Source organism: Abramis brama (assembly GCF_963993115.1).
Source record: "Abramis brama genome assembly, chromosome: 3".
Taxonomy (NCBI): Eukaryota; Metazoa; Chordata; class Actinopteri; order Cypriniformes; family Leuciscidae; genus Abramis; species Abramis brama.
Genome location: NC_139965.1, coordinates 53,510,754 through 53,530,576, shown reverse-complemented (window position 1 = coordinate 53,530,576; position 19,823 = coordinate 53,510,754). Strand labels below are relative to the sequence as shown.

The 19,823-nt window shown below is 37.8% G+C and overlaps 1 protein-coding gene across 1 annotated transcript in view; it reads right to left on the bottom strand.

Moving 5' to 3' along the window:
• Positions 1-2,335: 2,335 nt before the first annotated feature.
• Positions 2,336-19,823, bottom strand: part of sepsecs (Sep (O-phosphoserine) tRNA:Sec (selenocysteine) tRNA synthase) — a 39,368-nt gene continuing 21,880 nt past the window's right edge. The window contains exons 6-11 of the mRNA XM_084108153.1: positions 15,020-15,122; positions 14,806-14,935; positions 12,867-12,958; positions 8,014-8,107; positions 5,337-5,427; positions 2,336-2,744 (exon numbers count right to left, since the gene is read on the bottom strand). Coding sequence (XP_083964279.1) covers positions 2,510-2,744; positions 5,337-5,427; positions 8,014-8,107; positions 12,867-12,958; positions 14,806-14,935; positions 15,020-15,122 — 745 coding nt within the window. The 3' untranslated portion in view covers positions 2,336-2,509. The remainder of the gene's footprint in view (positions 2,745-5,336; positions 5,428-8,013; positions 8,108-12,866; positions 12,959-14,805; positions 14,936-15,019; positions 15,123-19,823) is intronic.

Here is a 19,823-nt window from a genome sequence, read left to right as displayed (position 1 = left end):
CTTTGCTATACAGGCCTATCTTTATTTTGTTTCCTTTCTTTTTTTTAAAAAGGGACAGTACAAAAATCTTGACATTATTTTAAATAGGGTATCAGCATTAGTTTCTGTTACCAAAAAATGTGGGGCTTTAGAATGAGTTAAAAGTTAATTTTGTTAACTTACACGAAGCCAAAAATTGACACTAATGGACAGTTTGGCAGTCTTGCTGTTATAAAATCGTCAGCATTCTAGCATCTATTTAACTGTCAAAACAATGCACCTAAATGCAAAAAACGCATGCTATTGTCAGCAGCTTGTTCTATTACCGCTTTTAAAGCACTTGAAGTTAAAGTAGGTGATAAGTCAATGAGACACCTCCCTCAGATATTGATGACTGAGAGTAAACAATAAGAGTAAAACATCAGGAGTGGTCATCTTTTAAAATGGTCTGTAATTTTGGAGATAAACAATATAGATTTAGAGTTCTACAGTGACTGCACACCTCTTAGCTGGCTATATTTTTCATTAATTTACTTTAAAAAACTGGAAGCTTGTATCCGCTGCGGAATAAAAAATAAATAAAAAGGTACTTTTTTCCTCACAATTTCAAGTTTATATCGCTCAATTCTGACTTTATAACTCACAATTGCAAGTTATCGCAATTCGAACTATTTTCGAAATTATGAGTTTATAACTAAAAATTCTGCATTCTGCATTGCAATTCGGACCGAATGCAATGATTGGACGAACATTTTTTGGTCCAGAGACTTCTACAGAAGATATATGCACATTTTAAAATATTTAGACCACTTCTATTGATTGCCATCAGGATTTTCAACCACATTAACAAAAAGTGTTTATGAAAAAAAAAAGCCTATACCATACCTTTAAGAGCAGTCATAAACACAGAGTGATTAATGATGGGAGGAAAAGGATAAGTGTAGCCTAAGTGGGAGGAAAAATCGGTGTCAGCAAAACAGTAAGATAAACAGTAAAAGAGTTTTTTACTAAGAGACATAGCTTGTTGAACAGATGGAATATGGATATGGAGTGTAGCAGAGGGATCGGTGGATGAAGATGGCAGAGTGAGAGAACAGCAGAGGCTGATCCGACATAAATCATTAACAGAAATGCTGCTGGACTGCACATAAAATGCATTACAGCGCAGCATGAGAAGCTGATTCAACACCTCTGACGTGAAAACAGATACTGTGCACCTTCAGCTGAACAGATGTTATTATACATGCTGGACTATTGTGTGGAGTTAAGACTTTAAACACTGCATTGTGCAACCACTTTGTGAACTTTAACGTCCATTCTTTAAAAAAAAGAATACCCCAAACCTTTTTTATAGGTGTTTTGAGTGATAATACAGAATGGTACATTGATAAGAGGGTAAACAGTAAGACATTGTCCATTATTAAACCTTCAAATGGACAAGAAACAAGCAAACAAATCGGAAAGGTAAAATAAAAGTAAAAAGAAAAGAAAATAAGAAAAGAAGTTCCTTCTAATTGCTGGCAAATATTATTCATTGTCAGTCACTGGTGAGCAAGATAGGCCTTTAATTTGGTTCTAAATCCCAAGATGATCCCAAGTCTTACAAAAGGATTTAAGTGAGCCAGAGAGTGAGCTTCTTAACTTTAGGTCTAATACAGTCAAAAATGTCCTTTATCCACCTGTCATGCGTCAGGGGAGAAGAATTCTTCCACTCAGGAAGGATAGCCCATCAGGCCGAGATCAAAGTAAAAGCAACAACCTTGGGCTGTCAAAGCAGGCCTAGATGAAACCCCAAAGAGAGCTTGCAAGGGATCAGGGTCTATATTAGAGCTGAAAGGTTTTTTAAGTGCGTCAAATACACTGGGCCAAAAAGTTTCCAACGGTGAACACCTCCAAAATATCTGCAGGGGATTGGCAGGTGAATATTTGTAACAGTTGCAGACTGCATTCCTGTCTTGGAAAAATTTGGCCAATTTGGAATTGGTCAAGTGGGCTCTGAATATTATTATACACTCTATTAAACCATGCCTGGCTTGGTTATGGATAACCATGTTATGGATGGCTTGAGGGTGAGTAAATTATGGGATAATCATTTTTGGGTGAACCATCCTTTTAAGTACAGTCATTACCACCACTGTCTATTATATCTAATTACTAATTGTACTAATTGTAGGGTTTGGTACATCAAGAGACTACATCTTTGTGAAGATTACATTACATTTCAGTGAATTTTCTTTCAATCTTCCTTTCAGTGTGTTATGATTTCAGTTATGATATTGTTTGGAACAGATAATTCCCTCTACATTTGCATATTCAACCACAATGATGTTCTAAAAAAAACAACAGCACCAAATGATTTAAAATGATGAAATAATCTGTATTTATTGTCAGTCAGGATACACAGCTTTCGAACACAAGTCTAAACGCACAGATGAAACAAACGGATGCATTTGTGGCCATACGTTGATATCAACATTCACACACAAGGCTATTGAATCCTATGTAAACAACCAGAGCATTAGGGGACTGTTTAGTCTTTCAAATCTTCAGCAGGAGATACTGACTCACTCTTCTCTGCAGAGGCTTCTTTCCTAAGGCTCTTGAGGCATTTATCAAGTCTCTTGATGCACAATGTTATATCTTCTTTGGTTATTCCAATAGCGGAGGCTGCATTAAGGTACGGGCACGGATAGGAATCCGTGTGTGACATGAAGCCATTGAACGTGTGTCCGCTCACGGTCTGTTCCACACCCAGTGGGACCACCCTGCAACAAAATTTTGCATGAATGAACAAGCCATCTGACTCATTTCCGCATTGCTTCTCCAACAGAAACATCACTGTTTTGTTCAGTAGCTTCTTCTGTGCAAGAGAACGCAAACAACTCTGCAAGAGACAAATCTGATTATGCTTTACATCTGTAAAAGTGACTGAAGTTGACTGAAATGATCCATTCTCAGATTTTGTTTATATTATCTGTACTTGAAGATAATATAATTTTAATTAAATAAGAGGCCATGTGAATGTATTTAAAGAGAGTACACTTTCATTGGTAACACTTAACATCCTTGTTACATGTAGTAACTGTAGTAATAACTATAAATTATGCATAATTATATGCAACTAACTCTAAACCAAACTTTAATCCTAACCTTAGTAAGTACATGTATTTAATTATAATTACTCAGCCAGTGCTTAAATGTATAAGTACACTGTAACAAAGACACCTTAAAATAAAGTGGAAGTTCTTAATACTTAAAGTACAGTACACTTAAAAAGTGCACTTTGTAATAATGTCAAATGAACAGTTTTACTTTAAAGAACATGTTAACTCATTGTTTTAATAATTTTTGTCATGTTTTAAAGAAGTACACTTGTTTTGACGTGTTGACTAACATACTAAAGCACATGTAAAGTACTTGATTATAATAAACTGTTATTTTATTCAAAATAATAAAATATATAGTTAATATATTTAAAGTAGTAAAATTGCAGCTTTACAACAACTAAATAAATATAAATTTAAATATATTTAAATACATGACATTCAACATTTTTATGTCCTTGTGCTGTGGTTTTTTGCATGCATGACTAGCTGCACCAAGAATCCTTCTACAAAAAAGTTCCACAACATGTATATTATCTAAAAAAATATGTTATCCGAGCAAGTAGAATAAGAATAGAATTTATTTACGAACATAATGTAAACGGGCAAGGACAAATGACAGAAAACTGAAATTTCCAGTAGTATCGATATGGTAGTGGCACCATAATTTATTTCTACTGAAACATTAAACATTATTCTGTCTACTGTTTCTTCTCAAAGATTTCCTAAGTATCAAACATACTTTACAGTAAGCTATTGATGAAGCTTATCTAATGTTATGCAATTTGGACAATGAAAACAAAAGTTCTCAATACTTGTTCTAAATAGTTGTGTCATCCTAATTATTACCACTACAATGATTAATTTCTTACTAAAAATGATCAATTAAACTGATCCTCTAAAAGATTAATGAGGGCAATTAGAGTCTCTCTTACAAGGCGAAAGAGTTTCTAAAACAAAACATGAGCCAATTCAGAGAGTTTTACATGACTCTTTCCAAGTTCACTGACATTTAGTTCAATCTTAAAGGTGAACTAAGTAACTTTTTTTACCTTAACTGAACAGCTTCGGAGTCATTGGAATGGTTATATTACTTATTTTGGGTTGAATGGTGGTCGTTTAATGTACACGTGCCCGTGAGCAGAAAATACGCACTTGCAACTTTGAGCCGGCGGGCCGCCGGCCGCCGCGTCAGGAAGTCTTGCGTGATATCAGGTCTCGCGATGTAAACAATTGCTTTACGGCCAAAAGAAATCTGCTAAAATGCTGTCATTATTGCGCTCCCTCACGCTGTTCGAACCCGAATGAAGAAGACGTTTTAAAGAATGTTTTTTTACAACAGTGTTGTCAAATATCTATTCCGAAGCTGTGGGGGGAACTCTAGAGAGAAACCTGCGAGCAAAAAGCGAGAATACAGCGAAGAAATCCCGAAGCTACTGAGTGCTGCTTTAAATTATGGTGTCATATTTATTCATTGCACATCTATCACTGCAGATATAGTGCACAGTCTGTGACAGACTAAAAGGAGGTGGAGAGGATAATGCAACAAAATAAACCCTTGAGAATGAGAATGACTCCCGTTTAAATAATGAAAGTGGACAGCAGAAAGAAGGTTTCATCAATATTTCAGCAGATCATATAGTGTCCAGTAGAAAATATTGTATCACTTTATTTTAGTGTCCTTGTTACACGTTGCATGTAGTTATTATAATAACTATAAATTATGCATGATTACATGTACTGTAACTAACCCTAAACCAAACCTTAATGCTAACCCTACAGCAAGTACATGTAGTTAATTATTAAATGTGTAATTACACTGTAACAAGGACACCTTACAATAAAGTGTAACCGAAAATATAAAGAGAAGAAAAATAATGTAGCTTTGGGATGTGAAAATATTCAATTAGTCAGCTTGTATACAGTATATAAGAAGTTAAATGTAAGCTACATTGACCCCAGAAAGTATTTTGAGAGTTAAGCCATACTTTAAGTGGCATAAGGATAACATGCACACTTCTGAATCACAACATTTCACGAAAAAAGCTAGGTTAGTTAGTTAACCGTTAGGTTATAGATTATATAACAATAGACACATTGTTAAAAAGTATTTAGACACTTTGGGGCATGTAGTTCATCACAGTTAGTTCTCATCTGTGTGAACTTGAAGAGACTGACTTCACATCCACTATACTTTTCAAATTTTTGCTTTGAAGTGAAATTAGAGGACAACATATATGTATATACGCTCACCTGGCCCCAGACACCTGTCTGGTGAAGAGCATGGAGCCCAGCTGAGTGACTGCTGCGTTACTGTGTGTCTGGAGATGGTTCAGTGACATAGCTGGAGTGTACAGGAACAACATTAGACAACTTTTCATACATTTGCACTTTTGTACATTTGTTTCAGTTTGAAAATAGTTTGAAAAAGATGCTTAATTGTTTGACTGAAATTTTACTAAAATTATTTGTTTAAATTAAAATTAAATATAATTAGCTGAACTTTGCAGTGCTTCTCTAACCCACTTAAAGGAATTTACTCACCCTCAAGTTGTTTCAAACCCGTATAAATTTCTTTCTTTTGTGGAACACAAAAGAAGATATTTTGAAGAATGTCAGTAACCAGACAGTTGGTGGACCCCATTGACTTCCATTGTAGGGAAAAAAAAAATACTATGGCAGTCAATGATGTACATCAACTGTTTGGTTACCAACATTCTTCAAAATATCGTCTTTTGTGTTCAGCAGAAGGAAGAAATTTTAAGTAGGACTTAAGTACATCTTTATATGTAATTTTACAATTTACAAAGTACTGCTGAATATACTGACGAGCATTTATATAACTAAAATACAAGTTTCAACAGAAATTACATTAAAGTATATGTCATGTATTTAAATATGTTTTTAATTACACATTTGTAATGAAGTTCCAATTTAGTACATTTAATATACCTGTATATTAACTTTAAATGTAATATTGAATAACACACTACAGTTACATTTATAATCAAGTACATTACATGTGTTTTAGTATGTTAGTCAACACATCAAACAAAGTGTACATTAAAGCATGGCAAAAGATTATTAAAACATACTGATTTAAAATCTACTTAAAGTAAAACTATTAATTTAATGATTTCAAAGTGCACTTTTTAAAAGTGAACTTAAGCGTTTTTTTTTATTTTATTAATCATATTATATTTATATTAATACAACTAGGTTTCACAAAAAGGTGATTGACTGATAGCACCACAAGAACGCTTAAAGGTAGGGTAGGTAGAAATTGTCTAAAAAACTTCTTTTCCAAATTTGTTTAAACTTTATTTATATATCAATACATAATTAAAATGTAAGTACTCTGAAAAAGAAAGTATAAAAATCGAGTGTCTGTAGACCTCTCACGACTGTTTTAAAGACAGCTCATTATTTCCATTCACTCCAACCCCTCCCTTCTGGGCTCCTTCCAAAGCCACGCCCCCAAAACACATGAACGCGCGACTCCGACCGCTGAACTGGAAGACGCATTATTTACCTGAGACGAGCGGAGAGGAAGGAGCACAGTGCATGTAGTGACATCATGTCAGAATCACATGTAATAAAAAAATCTAACTTTATCATTATGAATATAAACAAATAAGATGTATTTTAGTACTCACTATCAAGCTAGCATATTGATATTGGTAAAGTTTAAAAAGTTTTTTGATTCGCTAACGAGCTAGTTATATCTATAAGGCAAAGCTAAAAACAGGTTGCATTGATACACGTTTTTCCATTACCATCAGTTACACTGTGATGAAGATGAATTTCGTATAAGATTCATAACATATATGGTGTTCTGCATGTAAGAGTTTCCATGATGAAAGCGTTGTTGACTCTGATGAGGACTACACCGGGGTCGAGGGCGAAGCAGAGGAGGTCGTGCAAGAGGCCGTGCAACTAGGGTCCGAGGATATTGACACGCGTTTTATTCAAAGACTTTTTGTTCATTACCTTTTCTAGTACTGTCTTCCTTTTTTGCCTTGTTTGCCTTCGCTAACTGCATATGCCGGTAATGTGAATTTTTGATTGCTCTTTCTCTGCCATTGTTTTGCTATTCCTAGGTTCCGTGCCTCTTGAATTCCTCAAATCAAACGGGTGCGCGGGCATATGGGCAGATCCTGTGGCAAAAGGGTGGTTGCCATGGTTGCGAGAGAGTGACAGTCGCCTCCTCTTTGTTTCGTCCCAAATGGAAATAATGAGCTGTGTTTAATGCAGATTAAACGGTCTAGAGTCACTCGATTTTTATACTCTTTTTTTTCCCAGAGTACTTACATTTTAATTATGTATTGATATATATAGAAAGTTTAAACAAATTTGGAAAAAAGTTTTTTATAAAATTCCTACCTACCCTACCTTTAAGGAGCCATATAACTATGTTGCGCGGCCTTGTGGGGACATTTATTTGGTCCCCATGAGGAAAACAGCTCATACATATTAATGATGTTTTCTGAACATGTAAAAATTCAGAAAGTTTTCTGTTATGGTAGGTTTAGGAGATAGAATATACAGTTTGTAGTATAAAAAAACAATGAAGGAAACCCAACGTGTGTGTGTGTATGTGTGTGGGTCTGTGTGTGTGTGTGTGTGTTAAATGTTGCTTGCAAAAGAAAAATTCTGTCAAAATACATGATCACATTTGAACAGTTGTAAATAGAGAAAAATGCAGAGATGCTCTTTGCAATCAGATGGTGTAGTTACAGCATCTACCAGCAGGGGCTAACAGGTTTATGCTAACCAACCAACCCTTGACCCCTTGTGCGTCATGCAAAAACGTTTGGAACTATTTGTATTTACAATCAAACAATACTTGTTCATTAAACTGTTTTATATTAGCAGCAGCAGCCTTCTTGCTCGTATGACACGGCATTATACATTATGTATTATTTCTCACCCAGTGATATTGGATTGTGTGGCGTATGCAGCAGTCTCTCCCCATGCCTCTCAGCTAGAGCTTTCAGCTCCTGTGCCAGGTGGCTGTACAGCTCCTGTGGGCCATACAAAACTCCAGTTATAAATAGCTTTCCACACTCCACTTTCCACACCTTTTCTTGTCGCACATTCTGTTTTCTGCTAATGTAGCATTTCTGTGTCTGCTGGCCTTCAGTACACCCACCACCTGCATCATTCTCCAGCCCCCCTAGCTCTCTCCCTTCCAGGCAAACACGCAGCCTGCTTTCCCATCTGAAGCTGTAATGTAATTGCGTCAACAGAATCAGCTGTGTTGGCAGAGTTGTGGGTCCACCACTGGGATCAATTATAAATGAACTGTAAGAGGTCACAGCCCCCTATTATGATGCTGTTAGTAAGACAGTATGAAAACACAAAGACAATAACCTGCTGTCTTTGACAGTTCATATTATGCAGCAGCCCACATTATCCAAACGAAATTCATCCTAGCAACCAGATGGAAAATCCTAGTAACCAAACACCAATGCCATAGCAATCACCCACAAGACTATAGAATTTTTGCACAGGCAAATCACCCTTGTGAAAATGCTTTAAATGCTTTGAACGTGCACTTTAAATACTTCAAATAAAGTAATTATGAAATGTACACTTTAAATTAAACAAAAGTAAATATTGGAAGAAAAAAAAAACTGTACTTGCAGATATCAATGAAATAAAAGGCCACTTCAGTGTACTTAAGGAGAGTACACTTGCACATTTGTACTTTGTAATTGTCAGGGTTCTGATATGTGTTATCTGTATTAGTGTTACTATGAGTTGGTTTTCCCTGTCATTTGTCTCCTTGGTTACTGATTGATTAGCATGCACCTGGTGTTGTTTTGCTTGAATAGTTCACTCTGCCCTGTTCTGTTCAGTTCTTTGTCCAATCACGTCTTTGTTATCTGTTATTAAACACCTGACTGCTGCACTAGAATCCTGTTTATTTTGCTATCTTTGCCTCAACCATACGTGACAGAAGATCGGGCCGACTATGGATTTAGCAGCAGTCAGAATCCTCCTGCTCTCACAGGGGAACCAATCCCTGGAGGCGCACACACAGGCTTTCTTGGAGCTACAACATCTGGTTCATTATGATGACACAAGCCTGCGTGTGTTTTTCCGGGCAGGCGCACCCTGGTCTTTTCATTGAGGAACAAGCCTCCAGGGAGCTTTAAAGACGGGCTTTAAATGCTTTAAATGGGTCCTTTTCCACAATGGTTCCCCATTTACGATCTGCGAGAGCAGGGAGGAAATCAGCGCTCCAGCCACCACCAACAGCCCAGCACCAGCGATACCTGGCAGAGGAGAATTTAATGGACTTTTTGTGATTGTATCTTTCCTGTCCCATCACCAAGCTGATATCAGTTATTGATATCAGTGTTCCCACAAAGCCTACCTCTCCCATCTCTTCTGAAAGTTTAAAGTCTGCCTAGTAAAAACTGTATGCCTGTTCCCTGTCAGCCAAGAGGGTTGTTCAAGAGATGACTACCTGTTCCGTGTCAACCAAGAGTGTCATTCAAGAGAGAGTTGTCTGTCCTGCGTATTTCCAAAGATTTGTGAAATTCATGTTTGCGCTACCCAGTCTTCCTACCCTGTCTGCACTGTCTTCTCTCAGCCCTTCAACTCCTTCCACGCTGGCTCTGCCTCCCCTCCAGGATGCGCTATGGTCCTCGAGTTTGACAGTCCAACTCAGGAGTGTCAACCCACTAGCACCGCCAAGAACTTCCTTGCCCGTCAATCCATCTCGGCCTGTCGACCCTGGCTCCTCCCCCATTCGACTCCACCAGGCTCCCTCTTCCCTCCGGCTCCGCCTTGGTCGGTCGTCGCACTGCCTGCGCCATGGACTTCCGGGGCATCAGCTGCACTTCGTCCCCTTCGTACCTTCACCCCTTCAGCTCCGCCTTGGTCCTCGGTCGCTCCGCCTTCGCCTCAGTCCGCAGTCCTGAGCTGTGTTCGAAATCGTCCCCGATACACTCATTCACTATTCCCTACATTACTCCACTAATATAGTCCACTTAAAGGAATAAATAAAAGCAAGTGAGAGAATTTGGACACTGAGAGCGCCGGAAGGGCTGCCGCTTTTGCATAGCAAGCAGTAAGATTAAAAGATTTAGAACTCTGTCATGGAAACTATGTTTAAACCTTAATTGAACAATTTACCTGTATGATATTAAACTGTAGCCACATTGGACCAGCGGTTTAGAAAATGATTCAGCTGCGGACGGCATCTTCTGGTCAGACGCAGGAATTAATTCGGCGCCCGACACTCATTGTGCATTATGGGTATTCTCTAGCCATTCAGCATACAACGGTTAATGTACACTCGTTATTGCGGTGCATTGTGGGATTGAATGAGTGCAATTAAAGGGATACTTCAGCATTTAGCATTAAGCTTTGTATCAGTAGAAAACCTGTATGTATGTATTTTTTGTCTGGAAAAATTCCTCCGATGACGCAAAAATCTTAATTTTGCGTCATTGGAGGATTTTTTGGCCAGAGGCTAGAAACTACAGCCAGTAGTAGGAGCTAGTTCCACATGTTTTCAACCCGCCCATAGAGGGTGGGATCTCACTCACAGAATGAACAAATAGTGTCAGCCATCTTTTTTTGGAAGGTAAGCCAACAGGCTCTTGCTCTGTGGAGAAAGCTGAGTAGTGGGGGTTACCATACATCCTCTTTTTCCCGGACATGTCCGGCCGTCGAGATCGTCCAAAATGTCCGGGATTCAGTTTTTGCTTTCTACAGTCGCCATTCATTGTTTACATGCACACCTTTTGTTTCAGTCTAACTGAATTCATTCCGATTGGTGAATCTGAATGTAGTGTTTACATGAACGCTAAACAAGTGATTGGTTGATGTGCGTTATAGCATTGCTAAGAAAATTCCCGCTCCTCCGTGAGAGATACGAGACCAGTGCGTCTCAGTAATCACGCCACCGGCCTCGCGCCGTTCTCCCGCGGCCCTCAGCCTCGTCCTGCTCGCCACAGTAAACATTATGAATGGCGAGTGTAGAACGCAAAAGCCGAATCCCGTACATTTTGGGCGATCTCGAAATCCTGGGCAGACTCGTCACGGAGACTCACGATAAAATGGCGTCTCTACAGTTTCGAGTCAACTAGTAGCTGCCCTCTGTAACCGGTAGGCGTGGCTTGGGAGTGGCCTCGTAGGGCAGCGAAGCAAGTGCATTCTGGGAGTTGTTGTCTTTCATCCACATGAGCCAAAAATAATTTTTTTGGCTTTTCTCAGTCTAGAAGGCTCCAAATTCAAAAATAATTTCACATTTCTACTACATAAATGACCCAATTTAAATACACATTCATCTTTCCAGAGGTGAAGTATCCCTTTAATATAAATTTAAACTAGAATACATTTTTGATTTAATTGCAATTAACATGTAAATAAGTGTTGGAAAATTACATTCAGTTTGTAACAAGTACTCTTTTTGAAAAGTATGCTAAAGTGCACTTCCTTTTTCTCATGGGTACAGTCCAAATATTCTTTCTCTTTTGGCTAAAACATGTTAGACCACCAAATCCAACCACAGAGAACATCTTATATGATCAACAAAGGTGGTAAATTATTAATAATCCGGATGCATTAGCAGTAAATCAATATCCCCTTAAGTTCCTTATCACATAATAGCTAATGGTATTTTCCTCCATGTACTCAAGTCTCATTGGGATAATATGCCCACCTGCCAGTGGTTCCCAACCAGGGGGCCTCAGTAAACTTCCAAGGGGGCCACAGAATGACTTTATTTTGGTTAAAGGTGCGGAAAGCGATTTCTGATAAACACTGATGATATTTGAAATGAACCCAAAAAAACACACCCCTCCCTTCATTGCTCTGCCCCCAAAATGCACCAAGAGTGGATGTCTCTTTATCATAGCTGAAGCAAAGCTAAATAACGCTTTGCGAAAATAAAGTGAAGATGATGAACGAACAACAAGGAAGAAAAAAAAAATGAAGATACAGTACACAAGAGCATATACAAGCTTGCTGTTAGACACCAGCAGCACACGAGCTCCAGACGTACTATGACACTCAAAACTATCCTGTTACTATAGCTAACATTACAACACCAGCATATCTTGGTTCTGTGAAACATAGCAAAAACCAAAGTTACTCGCATATGGAGCAGAAACAACGCAACTTCTACAACTGTTTTCCATTTCCTGCTTCGGTCTCTCCAGCGCTGGAAAGCTTTTCTAATATTAATGTGAATCCTAAAGCTCTTGCCTGATCATAACCCTTCTTTTTCCAGTGATATTCCTTTGACCTTTTTTTGTAATCTCTCTCAGCCATCTCTCTTTCTACAGTCTTTCTTCAAATCTTCCTTTTGCTCACTCTCTCTCCTCCCCCATCATGAGTGGACTCACCCCCTACTGCTAATTGGCTACAAATGTGTTGTGGCACTTGGTCCGATCCACTTTCAACGGCGTTTGCTGCATGATGAACTGACAGGAAAGCTTCAAGATGGAAGAATTTAATTTGGGGTACAATCTGAACTTGTAAACCTCTGATGATCTGTGTGTTATTATACCTATCCTAAGTTTCTCATATTGCGGTCTGTATCTGTGTATTTATGTATTTTAATTTGGGTAATGACAGATGACTCTGGGTAATTGTATGTGATCCCATCTATGAAAAATCAATAAAAAATTAACCCCCCCTCCCCCCAAAAATAAATCACTTACAGCACCTTTAAACTAAATGCCTCCAACTAAAGTAAAAGTTAAAGTACTAAAATTACAAACTGAAATAAAACTCAAATTGAAATAAAAAGAACTGTCTTACCTTTCTCTCAGACAGAAGTTTCTTGTAGCTGCTGGCCCCCAGTGTGAGCAGCGTAATGAGGACGTCTAAAGACGGGGAAGCAGAAGCTCGACCTGGACAAGAGCAGGTAATCTCAATGACTTTAACATCAACAGCTTGCAATAGTATTGCTTAAGTAAATATTAATGCATTAAAGAAATGCTTCTCATTGCAAAACTTTATAGCAGTACATAGAGAAAGATATATCAGTAACATAACAGTTATCAGATTTTTTAAGAATTTAGCATTATTGACTGATATTGGATGCTTAATTATACATGCCTTTTTCCCTATTTCTGCATTTAGACTGGGATCTAATGGTAATCTTTAAAAACTAAAATAATTTTGAGTATCTAAATAATGAGTATCTATTATGGACTTTTTCAAAGTCTTTATTTTGGTTTTGGGTTCTACTAGAATAGGTTTTCATGCTTGAATATTGAAAACACATTATTTTTCACATATTTGTACATTGTTGCAGCACCTCCTTTCCCAGTCTGTCAGTAATGCTTTGTTCCAGTCTCAATGAAGCCCCTCCTTCTGAAAAGTCACGCCCTTTACCATAATCGCGCATTTTAACACACTACCACCGCAACTCAACCGGGCCTCATTCCCTTTATTTTTGCATACGCCTTGGGCGGAAATTATTAAATGAGGAACATTACTGTCACATGTATGCTTTTTTGTTTAGTTTCTGTGTTCCCGTTTTCCTTAGTTCCTTGTTAATCTCCTTGTTTCCTAATTAGTAAACACCTGTTCTGTTTCAGTCATCCTCTGTCTATCTAATTTCCTGTATTCCATTGTCCGGTCTCGTCCATGTTAAATGGTTGTGTTACATTATTCTGCAGCGATCTCCTGAGTTTTAGTTTGTGAATTATAATAAAGACTACTCTACTCTACTCTCTACTCTTTCATTGTGTGCTTCAATATAACCAACGCCTGACAATTATGACGTTCGTTTCCGTAAGAAAACTCGAGACTACAATCGAGGCGTTTCAGAGAGTTCAAAAGCTTACTGATATAGAGAATAACTGCCTTCAGAGTGACTTTGTGCTTTGTAACTTTCCAGACCGTTTTCATGTGCAAACAGCAACATTACAAACTAAAGAAAGTTGAAAATGTAAAAATTTTAAATTTAAAATTAAAATTAAATTTAAAATTTAAAAAAATAATGTCCTGTACAATAAAAAAGAAAAAAAAAAGAAAACACATAATATCTCTAAATGAATAAAAAAAAAAAGTCCTGTACAATATAATGTTGTGATGCCTAAATTCGCTTGCAGCATTTAAAACAACCTATTTTATTTTTAAGTTTTTATTTTTTAGTTGTTTAGACAAAACATTATAGAATGATAGTTATTGTCAATAACATGAAAATTATTATCTGCTTGTCTTATCAGCCTGAATTTTAATACTGGTTCATTCCCTTATAGTGATGCATATCCTTTGGATTTGATAACCTCTGCAGTAAAATTCATAAGCAGTATTCACTTGTTTGACAATGGACCAAATTACAAGCGCTTTCCGCTGTCTAACTCACTCTAGCACACTCAGTGAATCAATAGTATTAGGAGTGTTTGGGATTTCCTCTGCAGTGCAGAAAAAGTGGGAGGGATATGTGGGAGCCAGCAGAGAGCAGTTCTGAAGTGGCACACCGCACAAGCAAAACTCTTACTAGATTTCTAGAGATAGTGTACGTGCAAGAGGAAATAAATGGACACATTCAGGCAGACCATGAATATTTAAATATAGTAAATATAGTAAATGTTTATTTACAGTAAATAATCAGTCTGTTTAAAGGGATAGCAGTATTTTAGTCTTGACTCTTCAATTGCAACTGCAAATGTCTGACTTCAGACATTAAGTTTGGAACAGATTACTCATCTACAACGTATTTGTTGTTTAAAGAAAATATGCATACCAGGGTACATCTTACTGATCTCCTTAATGAAGCTCTCATCAAACCCTGCGATGATGGCACCACCAACTGGGACCATGAAGTTTTTATCAAGACTTTGGACAAAGGCATCGATTCTCCCAACGCGACCCCCCTATAAAAACACCTCATAAGCCAATTTGGTTTCATTGAAATAAAGTAAATTATTGCAGTAAATTTACACAAAAAAGTATGTTACCTGCTGAATAAGGTGCATACATTTGGATGATTGCATTCCATAGGCATTATTGACTATGTGAGGAATATCGTGCTTGGCACAGAGAACAGCAAGTTCCTCTAGCCTGTAAAAAGAAACAAAATGAAGTGACTATGCAAATTGACTGTGCTATATATATATATATATATATATATATATATATATATATATATATATATATATATATATATATACAGTGAGGAAAATAAGTATTTGAACACCCTGCTATTTTGCAAGTTCTCCCACTTGGAAATCATGGAGGGGTCTGAAATTGTCATCGTAGGTGCATGTCCACTGTGAGAGACATAATCTAAATAAAAAAATCCAGAAATCACAATATATGATTTTTTAACTATTTATTTGTATGATACAGCTGCAAATAAGTATTTGAACACCTGTCTATCAGCTAGAATTCTGACCCTCAAAGACCTGTTAGTCTGCCTTTAAAATGTCCACCTCCACTCCATTTATTATCCTAAATTAGATGCACCTGTTTGAGGTCGTTAGCTGCATAAAGACACCTGTCCACCCCATACAATCAGTAAGAATCCAACTACTAACATGGCCAAGACCAAAGAGCTGTCCAAAGACACTAGAGACAAAATTGTACACCTCCACAAGGCTGGAAAGGGCGACGGGGAAATTGCCAAGCAGCTTGGTGAAAAAAGGTCCACTGTTGGAGCAATCATTAGAAAATGGAAGAAGCTAAACATGACTGTCAATCTCCCTCGGACTGGGGCTCCATGCAAGATCTCACCTCGTGGGGTCTCAATGATCCTAAGAAAGGTGAGAAATCATCCCAGAACTACACGGGAGGAGCTGGTCAATGACCTGAAAAGAGCTGGGACCACCGTTTCCAAGGTTACTGTTGGTAATACACTAAGACGTCATGGTTTGAAATCATGCATGGCACGGAAGGTTCCCCTTCTTAAACCAGCACATGTCAAGGCCCGTCTTAAGTTTGCCAATGACCATTTGGATGATCCAGAGGAGTCATGGGAGAAAGTCATGTGGTCAGATGAGACCAAAATATAACTTTTTGGTCATAATTCCACTAAACGTGTTTGGAGGAAGAAGAATGATGAGTACCATCCCAAGAACACCATCCCTACTGTGAAGCATGGGGGTGGTAGCATCATGCTTTGGGGGTGTTTTTCTGCACATGGGACAGGGCGACTGCACTGTATTAAGGAGAGGATGACCGGGGCCATGTATTGCGAGATTTTGGGGAACAACCTCCTTCCCTCAGTTAGAGCATTGAAGATGGGTCGAGGCTGGGTCTTCCAACATGACAATGACCCGAAGCACACAGCCAGGATAACCAAGGAGTGGCTCTGTAAGAAGCATATCAAGGTTCTGGCGTGGCCTAGCCAGTCTCCAGACCTAAACCCAATAGAGAATCTTTGGAGGGAGCTCAAACTCTGTGTTTCTCAGCGATAGCCCAGAAACCTGACTGATCTAGAGAAGATCTGTGTGGAGGAGTGGGCCAAAATCCCTCCTGCAGTGTGTGCAAACCTGGTGAAAAACTACAGGAAACGTTTGACCTCTGTAATTGCAAACAAAGGCTACTGTACCAAATATTAACCCTCTGAGGTCGACAAACGCGCGGGCGCGTTTTGCTGGATTTTCTCCACATTGTAGCACTATAAACTTAAATTTCTTCGTCATTTATGGTCATACAGAAAAAAGAAATATAAAAAAAGAATCTGTGATATTTCTACTTTTGTATGTGTCCACTTACAATCAAATCAAAACATTGTGCTTTTGTAAAATAAAGAAAATAGACAGGGTGTGCGTTCTGCCTCTCCGTCGGGGTGAACTTTTTTTTCTTGAGCACGTCTATAAACTGAAACAAAACTCAGCGAATACTTGTCACACATTTATGAGCCATACACCTTTATAAACATTTAAGTGTGTACTTTTAAATGATCGGATTCAAAACGAAAACAAATATTCTCTGTTTAAGTTATTTGTATAAAACCAACAAGATGTCCAGCTTCTCAAACGCTTCCTAATTATTTTTTAATTTGGCCACGCCTACTCGCGCAAAAGATATTCACATGCAAATCTCCACATGGAACGCGATCGCGCTCATTACCTCAACAACAAAACACTTCACTTCACTTTTCGTCGAGTTTGAAAGACGTGCCTGAGCTTACATTGGATTTACATCAGAAGAAGAAGAACCCGATTTGAAGACAAGAAAGATAAGGTAAGAAATTATATACTTACATATTAGTTTGCTATTGTTGCATAAATTTCACATTGCAGTTGAACTGTTGCTAGATATATGGTGAATATTATAATATTTAGACCCGTGTTTACTGTTACTGTGTTTGTGGATATCTGCTCAAACGTAGATATGTATATGGTAACCATAATGTTTTATATTTGAGCGCGATCGCGTTTGAATGTATCATATTTTGGATCGTGATCGCGTTTGAATGTATCATATTTTGGATCGTGATCGCGTTTGAATGTATCATATTTTGCAGCGCGATCGCGTTTGAATGTATCATATTTTGCAGCGCGATCGCGTTTGAATGTATCATATTTTGGATCGTGATCACGTTTGAATGTATCATATTTTATCCAGCACTGCGCATAGCTTATGCCTACAAGGCACAACAAACCTGGTGTTCACTGTTCATTATATTATATATTGTTGGAAACATTTGTGTGTGTGTGTATTCTGTGAATTTTAAAAAGCCATTTTAACCAGAAAAATCTAAAATTTATTCCCAAAATCGTGCAGGCCTTTCTCTTGATGTCAGTATGTTCACTTTTTTTTTTTCAGGGCCCAGATGCCACTGAGGACTTCAGTGAACATGAACATGGTAAAGTGAAAATCAAACACCTTGGAAATGAAAGGTATGTACAATGTTTTTAGGAATGGCACAAAGGTCTCTGTCTTTGGATCATTGTTTTCAATAAGTGCTTTTTTGGCATTTGCTGTGTGTATCTTTGGACTATGTTGTGTTGTAAATAAATCCAAACAATTTAAAAGCCATTCTTTTTTTAAATCTCCTCATTTACAGTATTGTGCAAGGTTGCTCAGAATGACAGGGCCTGATAGCTCCTAATAGGGCCATTAGGGGAGGGTCTTTGTCTTTCTCAGGTGAGAAAAGCTTACATATTAATGAGCTCTCGCATAAGGCTTTTTCACACAAAACACGTCGTAAAATTTTTAAATCAATATATTGTCTTATCTGAATGAGCAATCAGGGTGATTTTCACATAGTTTTAGAGCAAATATTCTAGGCTACGTGATACAATTTTCAAAAGTCTTGTGAAGAAATAATCAGTATGGGTTTCATAGCCTTATTTCAGTGAGATTTTTTTTTTGTATTTTCACAAACCACGCATAAATGTCATTATCTCAAAACTACAAACTTTTACATACATGCTGTTGATATATTATTGTAGCAGAGTTTGTGCTGAATACAGTGTAATTAGACTTTAGCCATGAAAATGTCACAAGTAACAGAAATAACCAGAAATGTCAGAGCATGTCAGAACACCTCCAGGGCCCAGAAAACAGCTCAGACCTCAGAGGGTTAACATTGATTTTCTCAGGTGTTCAAATACTTATTTGCAGCTGTATCATACAAATAAATAGTTAAAAAATCATACATTGTGATTCCTGGATTTTTTTTTTTTAGATTATGTCTCTCACAGTGGACATGCACCTACGATGACAATTTCAGACCCCTCCATGATTTCCAAGTGGGAGAACTTGCAAAATAGCAGGGTGTTCAAATACTTATTTTCCTCACTGTATATATATATATACCTTCATTAGTGTTTCACAAAAGAAAGAAAATAATATGGGTTCGGATTGTTAGTGAGTAAATGATGACAGATTTTCTTTTTATGGTGAACTGTTCCTTTAAACATTATGTCTACATGCTTACAGAAACTTTGCAGGCTTAAAGGTCCCATGACATGAAAATTTCACTTTATGAGGTTTTTTAACCTTAATATGAGTTCCCCTAGCCTGCCTATGGTCCCCCAGTGGCTAGACATTTTGATGGGTGTAAACCAATCCCTGGGTATTTTTGAGAAAATGAAAGCTCAGACGGGCAAATCTAGAAATCTTCCCCTTATGTCGTCATAAGGGGAAAGGTCACCTCCCCTTTCTCTTCTTTGCCCGCAAAGAGAATTTGGCCCACCCATGAGAAAATGAGCTACGCGAGCGCGATATTGTTTTTTCCTCGAGAGACATCGTGGCTTGCAAAAGAAGCATGGCAGTTGCTCAGTGTTTGGATGTACAAATGAACACAAAAGTATTTTTTTTAGTTCCTTCATCCAAGCCTCTGAAGAACCAGTGGGTTATGTGAATGTCTGATGTGTAATTGTTCAAGTTCAGACAGATAATCTTTCTCTCAAAGTCGTTCAATACTGTTTATGCATCAGTAAATCAAGCCAGTGACTAAACGATCAACTTCACGTCGTTTCTCTTAGTAGGATGAAAATAATCTTACTTATATATATACAGAAAGCGATCAAAGAACAATCCCTTTCCAGTCGCCCAAGCTGTCAATCACACAGCGCAAGTTTATCTGGACACTTGCTAAAACTCGTTATGAAATCAATGACGCTGTTACGCTGCGCAACGAAGCTCTTACTGTACTTACCTCATGTTTACATTGGTGAAATCATTAGTGAGAGTGCAGAAACTGCGTTGCAATGATAAGATCTTCATTCACGCGATCAACAGGCTGATCTGCTCAATGCTCATCACTACAACCTTTTATGTGATGGGAATAGATCTAAATACTTAAAA